The 16,930-nt window shown below is 48.2% G+C and overlaps 1 protein-coding gene across 2 annotated transcripts; it reads left to right on the forward strand.

Annotated features, from left to right (window-relative positions):
- Positions 1–11,829: 11,829 nt before the first annotated feature.
- On the forward strand, positions 11,830–15,433 carry LOC119954348 (SKI/DACH domain-containing protein 1-like). 2 transcript variants are annotated; one of them, XM_038779521.1, is made up of 2 exons: positions 11,830–13,924; positions 15,233–15,433. In XM_038779521.1, exons 1-2 carry the CDS (start codon positions 12,087–12,089, stop codon positions 15,258–15,260), a joined length of 1,866 nt encoding a protein of 621 aa, XP_038635449.1. In that variant the 5' UTR covers positions 11,830–12,086; the 3' UTR covers positions 15,261–15,433. The 2 variants fall into 2 exon arrangements, with proteins under 2 accessions (XP_038635449.1, XP_038635448.1); XM_038779520.1 differs by lacking the exon at positions 15,233–15,433 and having other exon boundaries at positions 11,830–15,121.
- Positions 15,434–16,930: the final 1,497 nt, after the last annotated feature.

A 16,930-nucleotide genomic window follows, 5' to 3' on the forward strand; every position in this document is an offset into this window, starting at 1 on the left:
GAAAGTACCTCAAAGGGAAAGGTTGGCCCCTTTGGAGCAAATTCTGCGCGAATGATGAAACAGGTCCCGGAAGTATAGGGCATACTTGGTGGGAGAACCTGACAGAGATTCATAAGAAGAGCTTAGGGAAAGCTCGCAAGCTGATGGCAATCATGTCCTGTTTGGCACAATTGCGAGGCACAGAGAAGGTCGTGAGGACGCTCCGTAGAGAGATTGAGGAGAGAGACAAGAGTAGTGAAGGAGATGTGAGCGAGTATGAGAGAGAGAACAGGGAACTGAGAGAGCAGTTAGCGGCAAGGGACAAAGAGGTGGCTGATGCCAAGCGGGCACACCAATCTTGTCTCGCCCATTTGAGTAGCTTTCAGTCCCAATACGACAAAGCCGACCAAGACACGCAACACGCGGTCTTAGTAAGACAGGAAACAGAACAACAAGTTGAGCAGTTACAACAACAGTGTAACAATTAAAGCAGCGCTACGAGCACTCCATACTTCCACGACGGAACAAAGGCAGAGCTCGGTAGATCACGCAAAGTGCCGGAAGCAAATTGCAGAATTGCAATCTCTGCTTTCTGTTCAGAATGGGTTCCAGAGTGTGTGTGTGGGGGTGAGTGTGTGGGGGGGAGTGTGTGTGGGAGGAGTGTGTGTGTGGAGGGGAGTGTGTGTGGGGGTGAGTGGATGTGTGGTGGGAAATGTGTGTGGGGGGGGAGTGTGTGTGGGATGTGTGTGGGGGGGAGTGTGTGTGTGGGGGGGGAGGGTGTGTGGAGGGGAGTGTGTGTGTGTGGAGGAGAGTCTGTGTGTGGGGGTGTGTGTGTGTGGGGGGGAGTGTGTGTGTGTGTGGGGGGGAGTGTGTGTGTGTGTGTGGGGTGTGTGTGTGTGGGGGGGAGTGTGTGTGGGGGGGAGTGTGTGTGGGGGGAGTGTGTGTGTGGGGGAGTGTGTGTGTGTGGGGGGGGGGGGGTGTGTGTGTGTGGAGGAGTCTGTGTGTGGGGGGAGGGTGTGTAGGGGAGAGTGTGTGTGGAGGGGAGTGTGTGTGTGTGTGGAGGAGTCTGTGTGTGGGGGAGGGTGTGTGGGGGGAGGGTATGTGGAGGGGAGTGTGTGTGTGTGTGGAGGGGAGTGTGTGTGTGTGTGTGTGTGGAGGGGAGTGTGTGTGTGGCGGGGAGTGTGTGTGGAGGGGAGTGTGTGTGTGTGGGGGAGAGTCTGTGTGTGGAGGGGAGTGTGTGTGTGTGGAGTAGAGTCTGTGTGTGGAGGGGAGTGTGTGTGTGGGGGGGAGAGTGTGTGTGTGTGAGGGGAGAATGTGTGTGGAGTAGTCTGTGTGTGTCGGGGGAGGGTATGTGGAGGGGAGTGTGTGTGTGTGTGGAGGAGAGTCTGTGTGTGTGGGGGGAGAGTGTATGTGGAGGGGAGTGTGTGGAGGAGTCTGTGTGTGGGGGGGAGGGTATGTGGAGGGGAGTGTGTGTGTGTGTGGAGGAGAGTGTGTGTGGAGGGGAGTGTCTGTGTGTGGAGGAGAGTCTGTGTGTGGAGGGGAGTGTGTGTGTGGAGGGGAGTGTGTGTGTGGGGGGAGTGTGTGCGGAGGGGAGTGAGTATGTGTGTGGGGGGGGTGTGGAGGAGAGTCTGTGTGGGGGGTGTGTGGAGGAGAGTCTGTGTGTGTGGGGGGGTGTGTGTGGGGGAGTGTGTGTGTGTGGGGGGGGGGGTGTGGAGGAGAGTCTGTGTGTGGTGGGGGGAGTGTGTGTGTGTGGGGGGGGGGGGTGTGGAGGAGAGTCTGTGTGTGGTGGGGGGAGTGTGTGTGAAGGAGTCTATGTGTGGGGGGGAGGGTATGTGGAGGGGAGTGTGTGTGTGTGTGTGTGGGGGGGGGGGGGGGGTTGTGGAGGAGAGTCTGTGTGGGGGGGGGGAGTGTGTGTGGAGGAGTCTATGTGTGGGGGGGAGGGTATGTGGAGGGGAGTGTGTGTGTGTGTGTGTGTGGGGGGGGGGGGGGGGGTTATCCTGCTGTTAACTTTTGGCTGGATGCCTTTCTATTGATTCCCACGTGCTTTGTGTGTCGCTTTTATTGTTCGCCGTATTCCAGGAAATTGCAGCTGTCAATCATTCCTCCAGTCCCATTATTTTCCAAATTAATCAAAAACGTAGCGAACCCCCTTTCTTTTTAAGGAAATTTGGCTTCTGCCAATGTGACCCCCGGGCGAGATAAAGGAATCCAACAGATATTATTTTATATCACCCCCCAATTGAGCTCGATTTCTGATCCGGCCGACAGAATGAAATGGGTGTAAAGTTACTCCGCAAAAACGTTGCACCTTGTTTTGTTTCTTGACTGTCGTGTTGTCCTTTCTCGATTTAACGAGCTGCCTGGAAGCTGCAAACACGTCCTCCTTTTGGAAGGGGAGTTTTTGTTCAGTGAAGGCACGATGCTTAAAACTTCATTGAAGTTCAGCTTCACTTCTGTGCAGCACCCGGAGTCTCAACGGTCCACCCCTATCTGTGGGGGCAGCCATACCCAGAAACGCCAGTGATTGCGTCCTAATGTCATTTCACACCCCCCCCCCAAAAAAAAACAGGTTCTCTTTTTATGTTTGCCTGTAGCTAGCCAGCATGTTTGCATTGGTAACTCCCCCACCCATCCTCCACCTCCCTCCATTCTGATAGCGATGAACAAAAGCCAGGCTTTTGTGTGTCCGTCCCTTCCCCTTTAATGGTGGATTGAGTTCGCTGAGGGTCAGGGGTCAGCCAGAGGTCAGCTGGGTCATTGTATTGTGATCGTGGGTCAATAAGCAACCGCACAACCACTAAATCCACATCATTACCTAAGTGGTGCAGGAATGTGCGCGGACCATTCATTGCACAGAGTGGCCGGATTCTTAAGAAAGCTAATCAATACTTTGAATAAACCTGGACTGGTTTCACTTTGTGTGTGTGTGTCTGTGTGTGGGTGTGTCTGACTGTGTGTGGGTGGGGGTGGGGGGGGGGGGGGGTGAGCCGTATTCTAATCTTCCCGCTTCCATCAAGACTTGGAAACTAACCCTGAAACTTACACGCGCGCGTTTCATTTGCGGAGTTGGATCTTTCCATCGGTCCAGGTTTAAGTCTATTCCGGGATAGAAGTGACGGGGATTGAGGGACAGCAAGAAGCCATTCGGCCCATCCGCTGGGACGAGTGAGCAGCGATCCCCTCCGTTCTGCCCTCTACCCCACTAATAATAACAATGGCTTATTGTCACAAGTCGGCTTCAATGCAGTTACTGGGGAAAGCCCCTAGTCGCCACATGCCGGCGCCTGTTCGGGGAGGCCGGGACGGGAATTGAACCCACGCTGCTGGCCTTGTTCAGCATTGCATGCCAGCTGTTTAGCCCACTGTGCTAAACTAGCCCCTAAACCGATCGGATCGCCGTTTCAGCGCCTGGCTGTATAAATTACAGGAGTGGCCCGGGGCTTGGGGGAGGGGGTGGGATGGGGGAGGGGGGTGTTGGGGGTGGGGTGGGGGCTCCACCAGGGCATCAATTTGAGGCTGACGGTCACCCTGACGCGGGAAGCTAAAGGTGGAGCCCCGAGATTGTGAAATGATATGGAATGGAGAGATGCGGGTTTTCCCCTAGAGCGGCCTTTGCACGGGAGGGGTTGTGTTATTGGAATTGCTCCTCACTCCAATCAGCCCAGGCTGAAATCTCTGAGCGCTACAAAACCGATAAAGCCGCCACTGATCCTTGGAAATGCGTTTTCCTCGTTTAAAAAAGAATGAATTATCCAATAGTTTGAATTAAGGGAGATAAATAATAGCAAAACGGTAAATTAGTGCCAAAGATTGAATGATCAGGGTAATATTGAATAATAAATCGGTTGTAACACATGTGGGAAAATGAGCAAATAAAGAGTTTCAGACCAGAAATTCCTGCTCTTTAAACAATGACTAGCTATGTATTCATCCAGATAATTACTTACCTGCACTATCTAGAAATACTTGCTTTAAAGAAAGGTTAATTCAAAAGCCCAAAGATGTGCAGGTTAGATGGATTAACCATGATCAAGGCGCGGGGATAGGGCAGGGGAGTGGACCTGGGGTAGAATGCTCCTTCGGAGGGTCGGTACAGACTCGGTGGGCTGAATGGCCTCCTTCTGCTCTGTGGGGATTCTATGGATTTTACAGTGGGAAATTGTCATTCAGTAATTTTTTTTTAGAAAATATTTTATTGAGGCATTTCTAAATGTGTCATTCAGTAATAGACGCGTTGTAATAGACGAGTTTGTCAGGTATATGATTTTCATAAATTAATGCACGACGTAAATTCAAACAGTTCAGTGCACATTGAATGGCCAATCGGAGCATGTTTCCTCCCAATCACTGTGACATTTCAAAATGTACTGTCGGGTTTAAGCTCGGTTAGTTTTCCCATCAAACGTGCGACATTTTGCTCCATGAAGGTTGATACTTGGCTTATTTAAAAGTGATGATTATTATTCCCTTTGGTCCTTGGCCGATGGAATATGGAAAAGTGATACAAACATACAAACTGTGTTATGTCTGTAACCACTGTGTGTACAAGTTAGACACCACGAATCGACTCCGCTCAATTTCAGATAATTTGATCAGATACACAGTCCAGCCGATCAAATTGTATTAAATCGCAGCTGGTTAACGATTTCGTAAACCTAGCAGTAAAACCATTCATAAGAAAGGGACTAATGCTCCCAAATTTGCTCTCCATAACACACGTGGTCGAGGTTTTGTCACGTGCTCCTATTTGAAAGATTTGGAAATGCAAAGAGAAGAAAGCTTTGAGAAGGGTGGAAGCAGAAAATAAAGATCATTGCTGTAACCATTACTAGTGGGAAATATTTGCTGTCTGCTATGAGTTAACATATTCAATCGTCCAAACTCGATTTGATCGCCTTCCAAAAGGGTACAGAAATCTATTTGAGACAAGTGATGATTTCCGCGGTTACTCGATGTCCTTTTTCACATTGAAGCCAACCAGTGTGAGTGACAATGCAGTGGCTGACAAGAGTTTGCTAATAGTCCAGTTATCAATCCGGTATATAAACAATGGGAACGTATTCCGACATTTGTTATGTTATTTGCCATTGCTACAACCGGGTTTTTCTCATTGCAATGTCTCCTGGTGGAGACCATCATTAACTTCATAAAGAAGATCGGGTTCGAATCCCGGCCCTGGCTCTCTGTCCGTGTGGAGTTTGCACATTCTCCCCGTGTCTGCGTGGGTTTCACCCCCACAACACAAAAGATGTGCAGGTTGGGTGGATTGGCCACACTAAATTGCCCCTTAAGTGGGAAAAAAAGAATTGGGTACTCTAAATTTATTTTTAAAAAGAAGAAAAAATCTGCATTTTTAGCTGAAGGCTAAATATTGGAGATGCTGCGAATCCTTTGGTTTCTACGTTACGTCTACTTCCAGATCATTTCGTTCCCTCTCTTAAATTATTGGCGTTTTAAAAAAGATCCATTAATATAACTGGAGGCACAGATTCAGCGGGGGGGGGGGGGGGGGGGGGGGGGCAATCACACCATCATTAGCAATTCACATATGAGGAAAACGAAAGCAGAGACGACTGAGATCGTAGATAATCTTCCTCTAGAAAAGATGTTACAATTAGAGAACGGTAATTTTTTATTTTAAAAAGGTCGATTTTCGATAGAATGCGGCCCATTCAGAGCAGCTTTCACTCCCTCTACCTGGCTGCTGCCTGGGGTTCGAAGACGACGTTTGAACATTATTTCAATAATGTAAGAAATTGAATTTAGGAACGACTAACTAATTGATTTGATTGGTTAGTTGAATAAACACCTTAACACACAAATGCAGCCAAGGGCACATGCTACAGACAGTACCACTGGGCGCCCTGGCGTGGAGTAGGAGTAAATTGACTTTACAAAAGCTGCAGCACTTCCACATACACGAGGACCTTCATTTCAATCCTGCCTGGAAACTCCTGCTATTGTTCTTCAGTGGGGAGGGGGGGCGGGGGGGGTGGATTTAACCCTAATGTCACGGAAACTCTCCCTAGACACAGCAAGGTCTGAAAGTCAAAACAATCCTGTTGCTTTCTTTCAAAAGAGAACGGCGATAAATAAAACGAGTTGGTGCACATTTCGCCGCATGATTTATCGCCTTTTGCTGTGGAACTTTAGCTTGAAGTTTATAGCAAATGGCTAAAGGTACGAGGTGGATCTGTAAAGATGTGAGGGCGTTTGCGGGTATGACCTAGCCATGGTACCGGTGGGGTAGTTCTGAAAATAGCTGAGGGCAGCACAAGAAACAGAGGGTACCCCAGGGCAAACATAACAAACATAGGCACAATTCAAATGAGAGTGGGGAAATCAGAAATGTGTGGACTTCAGGTGTAATCAAACATCGCGAAGATTGAGTCAAAATAGGACCAGATAATATGAAAATAATGACAGCTGCTTATTTGGATGCGTGCTGGTTCACGCTATGACGTGCAATTCAATTCTCGAGTAATTATTCTATTATATCACCCAATCGGTGCTCTATTGAACTGACAATTGTGTCATTATGGGGCGGGGAGGGGGGCGCAAAATAATGATGGAATGTCCAGAAGAATATTGAAAGGAAACATAAAATATGAAAAAGATTTTCAATGTTGGTTTGGCCTCGATGTGGCCAGAGATACAGAACAGAAAATGTCAGGACTGTGTGTGATTGCTCTTCCGGAATAATCGAAGGTAAAGCAACACTTGTTGTCTTCGTTGAAATAAAAAAAAAGCGGACAAAGGCTTCATTCTTGTGTTCCTGTTCCTTTTTAGTCGGCGGGGTGCGGGCTAGAGTAGGGTTGGGGGGTGAGAGTGGGATTGTTGGAGTTGGTCTTGCTGACAATGTGTAAAGCCATTCCCTGTGAGGGTGTCTCGCAAAGGCCAGGGGCTGGTGAAAGCCGGAATAGATTTTGTTTTTAAATCTGTATTTGAATCGAGGTTAAATGATCTGCCACTAAAAATGTTCACAAAGCTTTTGAGTGCGGCGTGGGAAGGCAAAGAGGGAGAGGAGTTATGGGGCGTGCTGTTCTGTATCTGTTGGGAAGTGTGTGTCCCACAGTGTGCATACACGTGTGAGCATGTGGGTGTGCATGTGTGTGGGAGAGATATGTTTGTAAGTATGAATTTGTGTGTGTGTAGGCCTTGTGTCTGTGATATACATGTATCCACGTCAGCATGAATGTGTGTGTATGAGAGTATATGCGTTTGTAAACCTCAGTATGTGTGAGTAAGTTGTAGGTAACATTGAATAGGTCCGTGAGAAAATGTGGGTGTAAATGTGTGTGTGAGAAAGATATTTCAATAATGAAGGGGAAATATTTCGGCTGATTACATTTTTTAAAGCAGCAATTCAATAAACGCTAAAGTTTTTAAAATAAATTTAGAGTTCCCAATTATTTTTTTATTCCAATTAAGGGGCAATTTAGCCTGGCCAATCCACCTACCCTGCACATCTTTGGGTTGTGGGGTGAAATCCAGACACGGGGAGAATGTGCAAACTCCACACGGACAGTGACCCAGGGCCAGGATCGAACCCGGGTCCTCAGTGTCAAGTCCCAGTGCTAACCACTGCGCCACACTGCTAATATAACGTTGCACAATCCACCCACCCCCCACCGGTCTGGTCTATCCTCTGCGTTATGTGAGATGGATAAACAGGACTCAGCTCTCAGAATGAAAACAGACGCCTCGCCGTCCGAATTTCCGGTGACACAGTCACAACGAGACCCAGCATTTATTTAGGGGAGGTTGTGACGAGGTGGGAACCAGAGGAGAGCTCGTCAGCCCCACTCTGGCGCTTTCCTTGACCGCTTCAAGCGTGTAAATGTACTGTGCAGGATGTGACCCCTTTACTGACAAGCAAACTAAGAAATATGTGGCGCCCAGTTCTTCATGAGGGGAGGGAATATGACACCGAACAAGAGGCAGATTGCACGGGTTTACACTATGTAAGAGCGGGAGGGTGTCTCCGATGCCTATTGTGTTCCAATGGAATGTGTATTTGTGGGTGTTTATCTGCATATTTGTTTATAATATTGAGTTGGTCGCTGGTACTGTCTGAAGCCATAAACGTTAACATTCTAATCTCAATACGTTAGAATATCCATTGAGAAACTGAGTGTATAACATGGAAATAGGCCTGATTTCAGATTAGGCTCATCAGCCGGAGATGGCAATATGAGTAAATTCATTCCAATACAATAGTGCCGTACGGCCGTGTAAACATCCAAACTCGGCCATTGTTAATTACCAGTTTCAATGCGAACCGAGTCAAGCTCCATTCTAATTACAGCGTGGCTGCTGCAAGGCTCCATTTACCGACCTGGCAATGGATGTACCCCGCAGCCTGGGTTTAAACACACTCACATTGCCTTTACTCTATCATCTGGTACAGGTGTTCTCACATCTGCATCCTGTTATTGAGGGATCATTGCGGTACAAACTGATTTGGCTTTCCTTTACTAATTTGAAGGACATGTAGTATATTGAGACGTTGCATTTCCTGAATGGATTTCAGAGGATTTCTCTGACAAAATGGCTGATGGAGTTCTTAGATAGTATATAGAAAACGTCATTGGGTGCAGAACCCCGAACCCGACAGGTCTTCACCTTACACATTTACATACAAACACACACATGTACACACAAACACTCACATGTGCACGCAAACACACACACATGTACTTGCAAGCACATACACACTCACATGTGCACACAAACACACATGTACATGCACACACATGTACAAACACATACACATGTACATACAAACACATTTACATCCAAACACACGCATGTACATACACACACATGTACAAACACATACACATGTACATACAAACGCATTTACATCCAAACACACGCATGTACATACAAGCATCCACACGTACACACCAACACACACACATGTACACACAAACACACACAGGACATACAAACACACAACTATACACACGCACATGTACGTACAAACGCAAATATACTCATACGCACACATGCACATACAAACACACATGTGCGCAAACACACATGTACATACACGCGCGCACACATGTCCATACAAACGCATACACATGTGCAAAAACATACACACATACATAAGTACAGCGTTAGTAGCAGTTGTGTGGGCTTCGAGCTAACTCACTAATACACAGCTGATCGGTTGTGTTATCAAACAGTGACAGGGGTTTAGCACGTCCCAGTGCTTGAGCCTGTGTGGAACAGGGTAGGGATCCGGAGGTCGAAACTGCATCTAAACCCAGCTCAGTGTCTGCCTGACCTCCGCCTGTGACACGGCATATTTGCTGTAGTTACTGAACCAGATTGGATTAACCCTTTCCCTCCTGCCCCCACATTCAGCCCCCGATAATGCGGGGGCCCAGTCACTTCTAAAATCAGCATTTTAAAAGTTAAAGCGAATCTTTGACGGTGGAGACTGAGGGTAATCCGATCAAAAATGAAACACAGCCGGATTCAGGGGCAAATGGCTGGGACTTGACCACTCTCAGGCCGGATTGGAGTGCAGAGAGGCGCCTGCAATGATCACCTCGTTTAAAATCTACTCTCATGACTGAAAATATTCAGCGTTTCGATCGGATTTCAGGCAGAAATGCATTTCGCCGGAGGAGACCTCAGCTCATTCCGGGTACAATGTAGGGAAAGATAACGCGGGGAGGCGAAATCGACTTCCTGGCCTATAACACAAACATGCTGTGTGTGTGAGAGAGTGAGGGGGGGGGGGGGTGGGGGTGGACATCAAACTCTGCCCTGGGATGTGTTGCAAAAATAGCTTATTTGTTTAAGATTGGCAACAGTTTTCCTGGGCCCTGGAAGTACTGCTCCGGATTATTCTTTGGGCCAATTAACCTCTCCAACCGTTTTGCTGGCTGCAAATGTAAACGCGGCGGCGGGGGGTGGGCGATAGAATCATTGAATCTTTAAAGTAAAGTTTGAAATGTTGCCAAGGATATCCATATGGCACCATGAGTGGGGCAAAGGGAACTTTAAATGTTCCAAGAGGCAACTGTTGGTTTGATCAGGGGGGTGAGGGGGGGGGGGGAGGATTGCGGGTGGAGGAGGAGGGGGGGGGGGTCCCAAACGTAATGTAATACACACTTATTTCAGTTTGAAGTTACCAGTAATAACACGCAGCCTCTCGGCTCCCTCCAATTTTAAAAACTGCTTTAATGTTAACATCGTAAGCACATGAGCAATAACATCGACTGTTGCATCGCTTTTAAATGAAATAAATTGAAGGTATCGGGCACTGGGCCATGTTTGACAGAGAAGCGAATAAAGAGGGGATTTTACCAGTCCGACTTTGTCCTTTGGGAAGCCCTCTGCTGCACTGCACGCACAATGCAAGGAAATATATCAATGCTGATCACACGTATGTTTTATATTTTGTGAGCTTGTTCCCTAACATAATACCTGCCCAAACTAAAGCACGGAGATTTGAATGACCGTGTGTTTGTGACGCAATGATAATGATTGGAGTGTCGAGATCAATAATTTTAGTGAGTCCAGAGATACTCTTGCAAACTGGGGGGTTGATGTGTAATGCAGTTAACTGTATCATTTATATATAATTTTGCAGAGCAGACAGCAGCGAGGAATGAATAAATACCAGCTAAGTATCAAATGCAATGACGTGGAAAGATCTCAACCACCTTGCTAGGCGGGAGGATTAATAGCAGAGAACTGGTGTTAAGCAAACTGCTTTGTCGCTAATCCGCACTTTAACCTGCAATTAATATAATTTAAATGAATCTATGGTTTCATAAACCGAGGCGACAATTAAGTAGTGTTGCGCCCGACAAGTAGGTTACTGGTTTCTGGAACTGCCCTGGAAAACATGGATTGGGACCCACATGTTACTGCTGGTGAAATTGTTTCATTGCGCTCGGATTTAGAATGAGGTGTCGCGTGTAATGGAAAATGTGGAATTCGGGTGGATTTCCTTGAATGTATCCGTCCAGGTGGTCCCATTTAAACAATGGATCAAACCCAGACACAACACGTGGTTGCGAGGGGAGCTGGATAATTATTCATTGCAATGTTAAAACACTGCAGATCGGAGCCCATTAAAATATATATATATATATATTCGCCAAATGCACAATAGGCCAATGGAAGGAAGTTTGATATATTTTTTAAAAAGAGCAACGCCAAGCAATCGATTTCAGCAGAAAAGAAAATGTCCTCCAGCCTTTCATCTGAGCATTTAGTTGCAACATTTCTGAGATTGGGGACGAGAAGGGCAGAGTTACTCGGCCAACCTCCGGATTAGTCAAACTCTCTCAGAACCCTCTGGGTAAATGGATTTTTGAGCAGATTCCCCCATTGAAATGCCAAATTACCTATTCCCGAAATTGCATTTTCAAATTTGAGTTTCGGATCTCCAAACGAGGTCCATAAGAATTCACAAATCGCCAGGCAGTCACAAGAAAAGCTGAGCACCTTAATAAATCTTAACATTGTGTAATTAATGTATCAAGGGCTATTAGAGTGCCCAATCGCGCTTTGTTGGAGATACCATTCGAGGAGAATATGAAGCGGGCGGTTTTAAGATTAAAAAGTCAGGGAACATATATTTTGCACCGCGGAACTGGCCATTTAAAGATTCCTTGCATCTTCTAATAATAAAGAAATTCCTGTTGGGCAGCGGAAGTGCATGTGGGCTATATTTAATGTGATGTGAATTCGCTGCACGGGCGGTTATGAATGTTTCGGGGGGTGGGGTTGGAGTGAGGGGGGGGGGGGGGAGAGAATATCAGCTTTTATTGCATCACATGCAGAAAGTATCCAATCAGCTTTGAGTTGAGGAAAATTATTTGGTGGAGTGTCGGGGGACAAGTGTGCTTATACTGTGAACTTTTCTCTGAAAAGGAAGGGAGCAGGATTGGAGTTGGCAAGACCATCTGAAATAGCTCCTTTAACCGGCGTCCCCCCACCCCCCAGATAAACGTTCAGCAAACTGCCGCAATGAAATGCAGAATAGAGACAAACATATGCATCTCCGCACCTCTCATTGTGGCCTCTGATTTTTACAAGAAGTAATTCATGGCGGGACAAGTCCCTTTCTCTTTTGGATGACGAACACAATGGTTGGGATTATTCCAACATGCGTGGATTACATCTCAAATGTTGCACTGGAAGGGTTTCAGTTTGGTCACCTGGAAATGCACGGGGTGAGGCTGGGTTACCTGCGGATCAATGGCAAGCTGATGTTCGCCCTGTCTCAGGTGCTGGCTGACCTGTTCAAGGACGTCCCCAGGACTACGATTCGCAAGAGGATGGAGCACCTGCAGATTAAAAGGCGCCGCTGTGATCTGCGGGAGCTGCGGACGCTCAAAGCCATGAACTCGGTGCCCACCCGGGCAGTCAAATGCACCCTCATTTCCAAAGAGGACCTGGAGGCTTTGTACAGGCTGTACAAGACCCCGGAGGCGGCCAGGAGGAAGGTGAAGGTGAGGGAGGGAGGGCAGCTCTCCGGCCCGGCCGCGCACGGTTACTATTCCGCCTTCTGCACCGAGAGGACAGTATTGCTGCAGACACGGGATCCTGCCGTGCGCTCTGAGGGCAGATCCCAAACTCCGGGCCAATCAACTGAAAACCCTGCAACTCCTGAGCGGCCCGGCCACCGCCTGGCCCCGGATCCGGCCGGGAAAGGCTTCCCAGACTATGAAAATGTGGGAAAATCCACTTTGTGTCCCGTCTACCGGCAGCAAGAAGTGTTTTACCAGGATGTGGTGTGCTGCTTCCCCGGAGCTGACCAACCCGCCATTGCTGTGAGATTTAATGCAGCTGATGGCCCCGTTCAATTCAGGACGAAATATTCCTGTTGTAACCACAACAAAAATGTGGGGAGTGGATTTATCAATAACTATAATTCATCAGTAACACCCCCGGCCTTCAAATCAGTTAAAAGGATGGTGCTATCCGGAGATATAAAGACCTTGAGTGAAGGTGGCTTTGCCCAGTCCTCCCTGGGATATTCCAGTGACTCGGATTGCAGCCTGGCTCCCGGGAATCTCTCCGATTTGGGCTCCACGGACGAGGAGGAGGAGGAGGAGGAGGGGGAGTCGGCACTTTCCTGCTGCAGCAGCGACTATGGCAGTTCGACCGCCTCGGACTCCAGCTCCACATTCAGCGGGGTGTCCCTGCACAGTACCCGCTTCAGGCGGGCCACCCTGCCCAGCCTGTGCTGTAAGAGCCCGGCCACCCCCGGGGGGCCACAGGACAGACCCCAGCCCCCCGCCGCCGACCGCCAGCCACCTTGCGCCGGAGGGAAGCTCCAATTGCGCCCGGAGCCGGGAGACTGGGATTGTGCCCATTGTGGCGGGGCAGCCCAATTCCAGGCCAGTGTGGGCTCTGCAGCCTGGGCAAGCCAGCCAGAGACAGCGGGGGGACCTGGCCTGACCCCTCACAACTCTGCAAAGCAGGCGGCCTCTGGAACTCCTCTCAACCCGACACTCTCACAACAAAGGGAGTCACCACGTTCAAACGCATCGAGCGCCCTTTGCCTGGGCAACAACTGTTTGAAATTGGCCGGGACGGACAAAGCACCTTCAGTACATCCCAATGTGCCTCTGCAGGCAGAGATTTACCAGCCGCTCAGAGGCTCTGCTTTCTGCCAAAGCTCCCCACTTACCAGCCGCACTCGGCAACATGTCAGATCACAGCAGGGTGTCTTCAACCCGGGCTACACAGCCGCCTTCCGGAGCCTGGAAGCTGCCTCTGGAACGGGCAAAGAGGATTCCTGGCCGAATGGGGGCAAAGGCAGTCTGGGCTCGGGGAGTTATTTCCAGCAGAACAGAGGAGGGATGCACCCAGTGAGAGAGCTTCCTGATCCCCTCCTCAAACATTCTACCTCCAAAGGATTACAAAACCACAGCACTTTACAGAGCGGCGCTTCTACTATCCTGAGGTGGGCTAACGATGCAAAAAACAAACCGCTTCCTTCCCCCAGGCGCGCTCAACAGATTAAAGAGCGGATCTCGAAGAGATGCCCAGAGAAGGCCCCTGCCCGCAGCCAGCCCTGGCTAACGGCGACCGGCAAAAGGGCGAATTTGCTGAAAAACTCTGCCAAGTGCAAACGTGTCAGCTGCGCATTAGTAACGCCGGTAAAGAAGGCGTTCAGCCTCATGCGCAATTTCCCTTCGCCGCCTTCGCTGGTCGTGGGGAAGGACGGGGACCTGTGTCCTGCCTACTCCGTTTGCTGCCGACAGTCTTTCTCACTACAGAAGTGCCACCCGGTGTGGGGGTGGCAAATCGGGGGCACAGCAGTTCCTCTGCCCCCAAGCTACAAATTCAGGGGCTTTAACCTTTAACCCTTTCTCCAGCTCCAGGTGGGTTTGGCCCTGGATTGTCTCTGAAAGCGTCTCCAGACTGAAATCACCCAGAGGAGAAAATGCAGTTTATAAGGATGATTTAAAGTATATCTTCATCATTGAATCCCAAATGAACCTCGGTACAAAACAGTGCCGCAATTTTACCAAAAATGGGCATCAATAACCAGCTGCAAAACATTTCAGAATATATATGTTCCTTTGGTGCGTTTACCAGAGATGGGAAATGGGGAGGGGGGGGGGGGGTTGAGTTTAGTCCCAGAGCTGTACAAACCTATATGTTGTTGCACTATTTATTTTCCTCTAAACATGGGAATGTTACCTAGTGAAGTAACAGCAGAACAATCGAGCGCATTTTCAAATATATTAGAAGGATTAAGCGATTTCCAAATAGACCCTCACAATGTAATGTGGTGTCGGGGAAGGATGAATGAGATTATTGTTGGGTTTTTTTTTCTCTCTTCTGTCTAGAATACCGGATTTGTTTTTTCAATCCGATGGTCCACCGCAGCAATATTTTACTCACCTCCGCCCCTTCACCGTGTTCAAAGAAGCTTTAATTAAAAGTGGTCAGGAATGACAGGGGAAGGAGAAACAACTGCCATCTCTTCTAATTAATTCTCTCAAAATTAATCGACCTGCAGTTGGTCCGTTTTATTTCTGCTCAAGTTCAGCCGCAATGCTAAACTATTGTCAGATTGAATTGACAACACATTTGAACTGGACTCTCAGTGAAGAGATGGAGGGGGGAAGCGAGGTGTGCGGTTCGGTGGGGAGGGGGGGGGGGGTACCTTTACTTGACTCTGTATTTGGGCCAATTAGTAATTGTCCTCGGCGCTGTGTGTCGCTTCTGCCTCCTGTTTAATAATCGGATGTATAATTTGCAGGAGAAACCTTCCCTTTAGATGCAAATGAGTTGAACTCTGGAGGAAGAGAGGTTAATGCACCAAGGCAATGCATTGCTGACCAAACCTCACGTAACGTTCCACTGAATAGTTCATTTCACCCGAAAAAAACAGACTTTGATTCTCCAGTTGAAATGCGACTGTAACACCTTTTCTAAAATTAAAATTTATTCCTCAGTTGTGGCAAGTTTTATTTATTTAGTATTTGATTGGGGTATATTTCAAGAGCAGCAAAGGAAAAAGTTTGGCACGCAAGTTTCTTTCTGCCCTTTTCTTTGTTGTGCCTGACAGTTTGCAGCCAGTGAGGAGGAGGGGGTGGTGGGCTACGACACGGGGACGATCTTGTTTGCTGCCTGCTTTGTGCAAAGGGCTGAAGTTGTGGTTATTTTCACCGACTAAGTCAGCGGGAAAACGTGGCGATGCTGTTGCACTTTCAAAAGGATTATTTATACTGTTGTTTCGGTTGACGATCATGGCACTAGGTGGATCCGCTCTAGCGCCGGTGTTGAATTAACTCAATGGGAAACACATTTAACACAAGCAGATGCGGAAGAGGGAGGGAGGGGAGGGGGATGGGGGAGGCTAAACTTCACCACTAAAATGTTTCATCTGTTTTGCTCTCCCCCACCCCCAACCACCAGCAAGCGAGAGAAAGACAATTGCATTTCTGCCAAGATGGTGGTCGTTTATTTACACAGACAGGGGTCCAGAGTAGAGGGGTTGAGAGATAACAGCTCCAGCCTAAACTCGGCGGAGCTGCTTGCATGTCACAAGAGCCATGTGGGCTTTGAACAAAACGGTTTAAATGCTCTGTACATTTTCTTTTAGTGTCAGGGAAGATGGATGATAGATTGGTCCGATTTGGACGAGTTTTTTAAAAAGGCCTGCCCAGGGACTAAAGCTAGCCAGAGAGAGAGAGAGAGAGGGAGTTCATGTCCTCGCTGGCCTGTGGAGGAGGGTGGCTGTTTTTGCTACAGCAGCGCCTGCAGTGTTCAGGCAGGGTCCATTGAAACCGGCTTTAAGATTAAAAAGGAAAGGAGCTATTGGAAAACCCACCAATCTCACATGCATAATGTGCATCGTGATCCCCTGCGTTTACCCCCCCCCCCCCCCCCCCCCCCACCACCAGCCCAGCACGAAATAAGAAATCCACTCGGACACGGAGCTGAACGTTGTCCAAAATCAAAAGAAAAAGGGAGAGGGCAAAATGAGGCAGTTTTAGGGGAAGTTGTAATAGGAAATGGAAGAGACAAACACAGGTTCCCAAACCACAGCACAGCCAGCTGCCCACCAAGGAACTGATTCTAACCAACACTCCTTAAGGGAAGATTCAGTCGTTTTCTACCAGGATAATTCTAGCTGGTAAGAAGAAAACACGTGTAATTGCAGGGACCCGTTTATTTATATTGTTGGGGTAAGGAAGGCGATGTTCCCCCAGCAATTTCTCAGTCCTACAACCAAAAGACTAGAAAGAGTTGGACCATCCGCTATTAAAAAGTAAGCAGCGAAATTGGCAGTGATCCTTCAAAGTGTAGCCCTGGCCTCTGCTACACAGCGCGCCAGAAGCCTGAAATTCCAGGCCATTTTTTGATTTTAATTATATTTGCACTCAACAATTTAAGATACTATCCCGATGGTATCCGGAACACTTGGAAAGATCCTAACCCTGGAATTGGGAGC

The sequence above is a fragment of the Scyliorhinus canicula genome, chromosome 19 (genome assembly GCF_902713615.1).
Source record: "Scyliorhinus canicula chromosome 19, sScyCan1.1, whole genome shotgun sequence".
Lineage (NCBI taxonomy): Eukaryota > Metazoa > Chordata > Chondrichthyes > Carcharhiniformes > Scyliorhinidae > Scyliorhinus > Scyliorhinus canicula.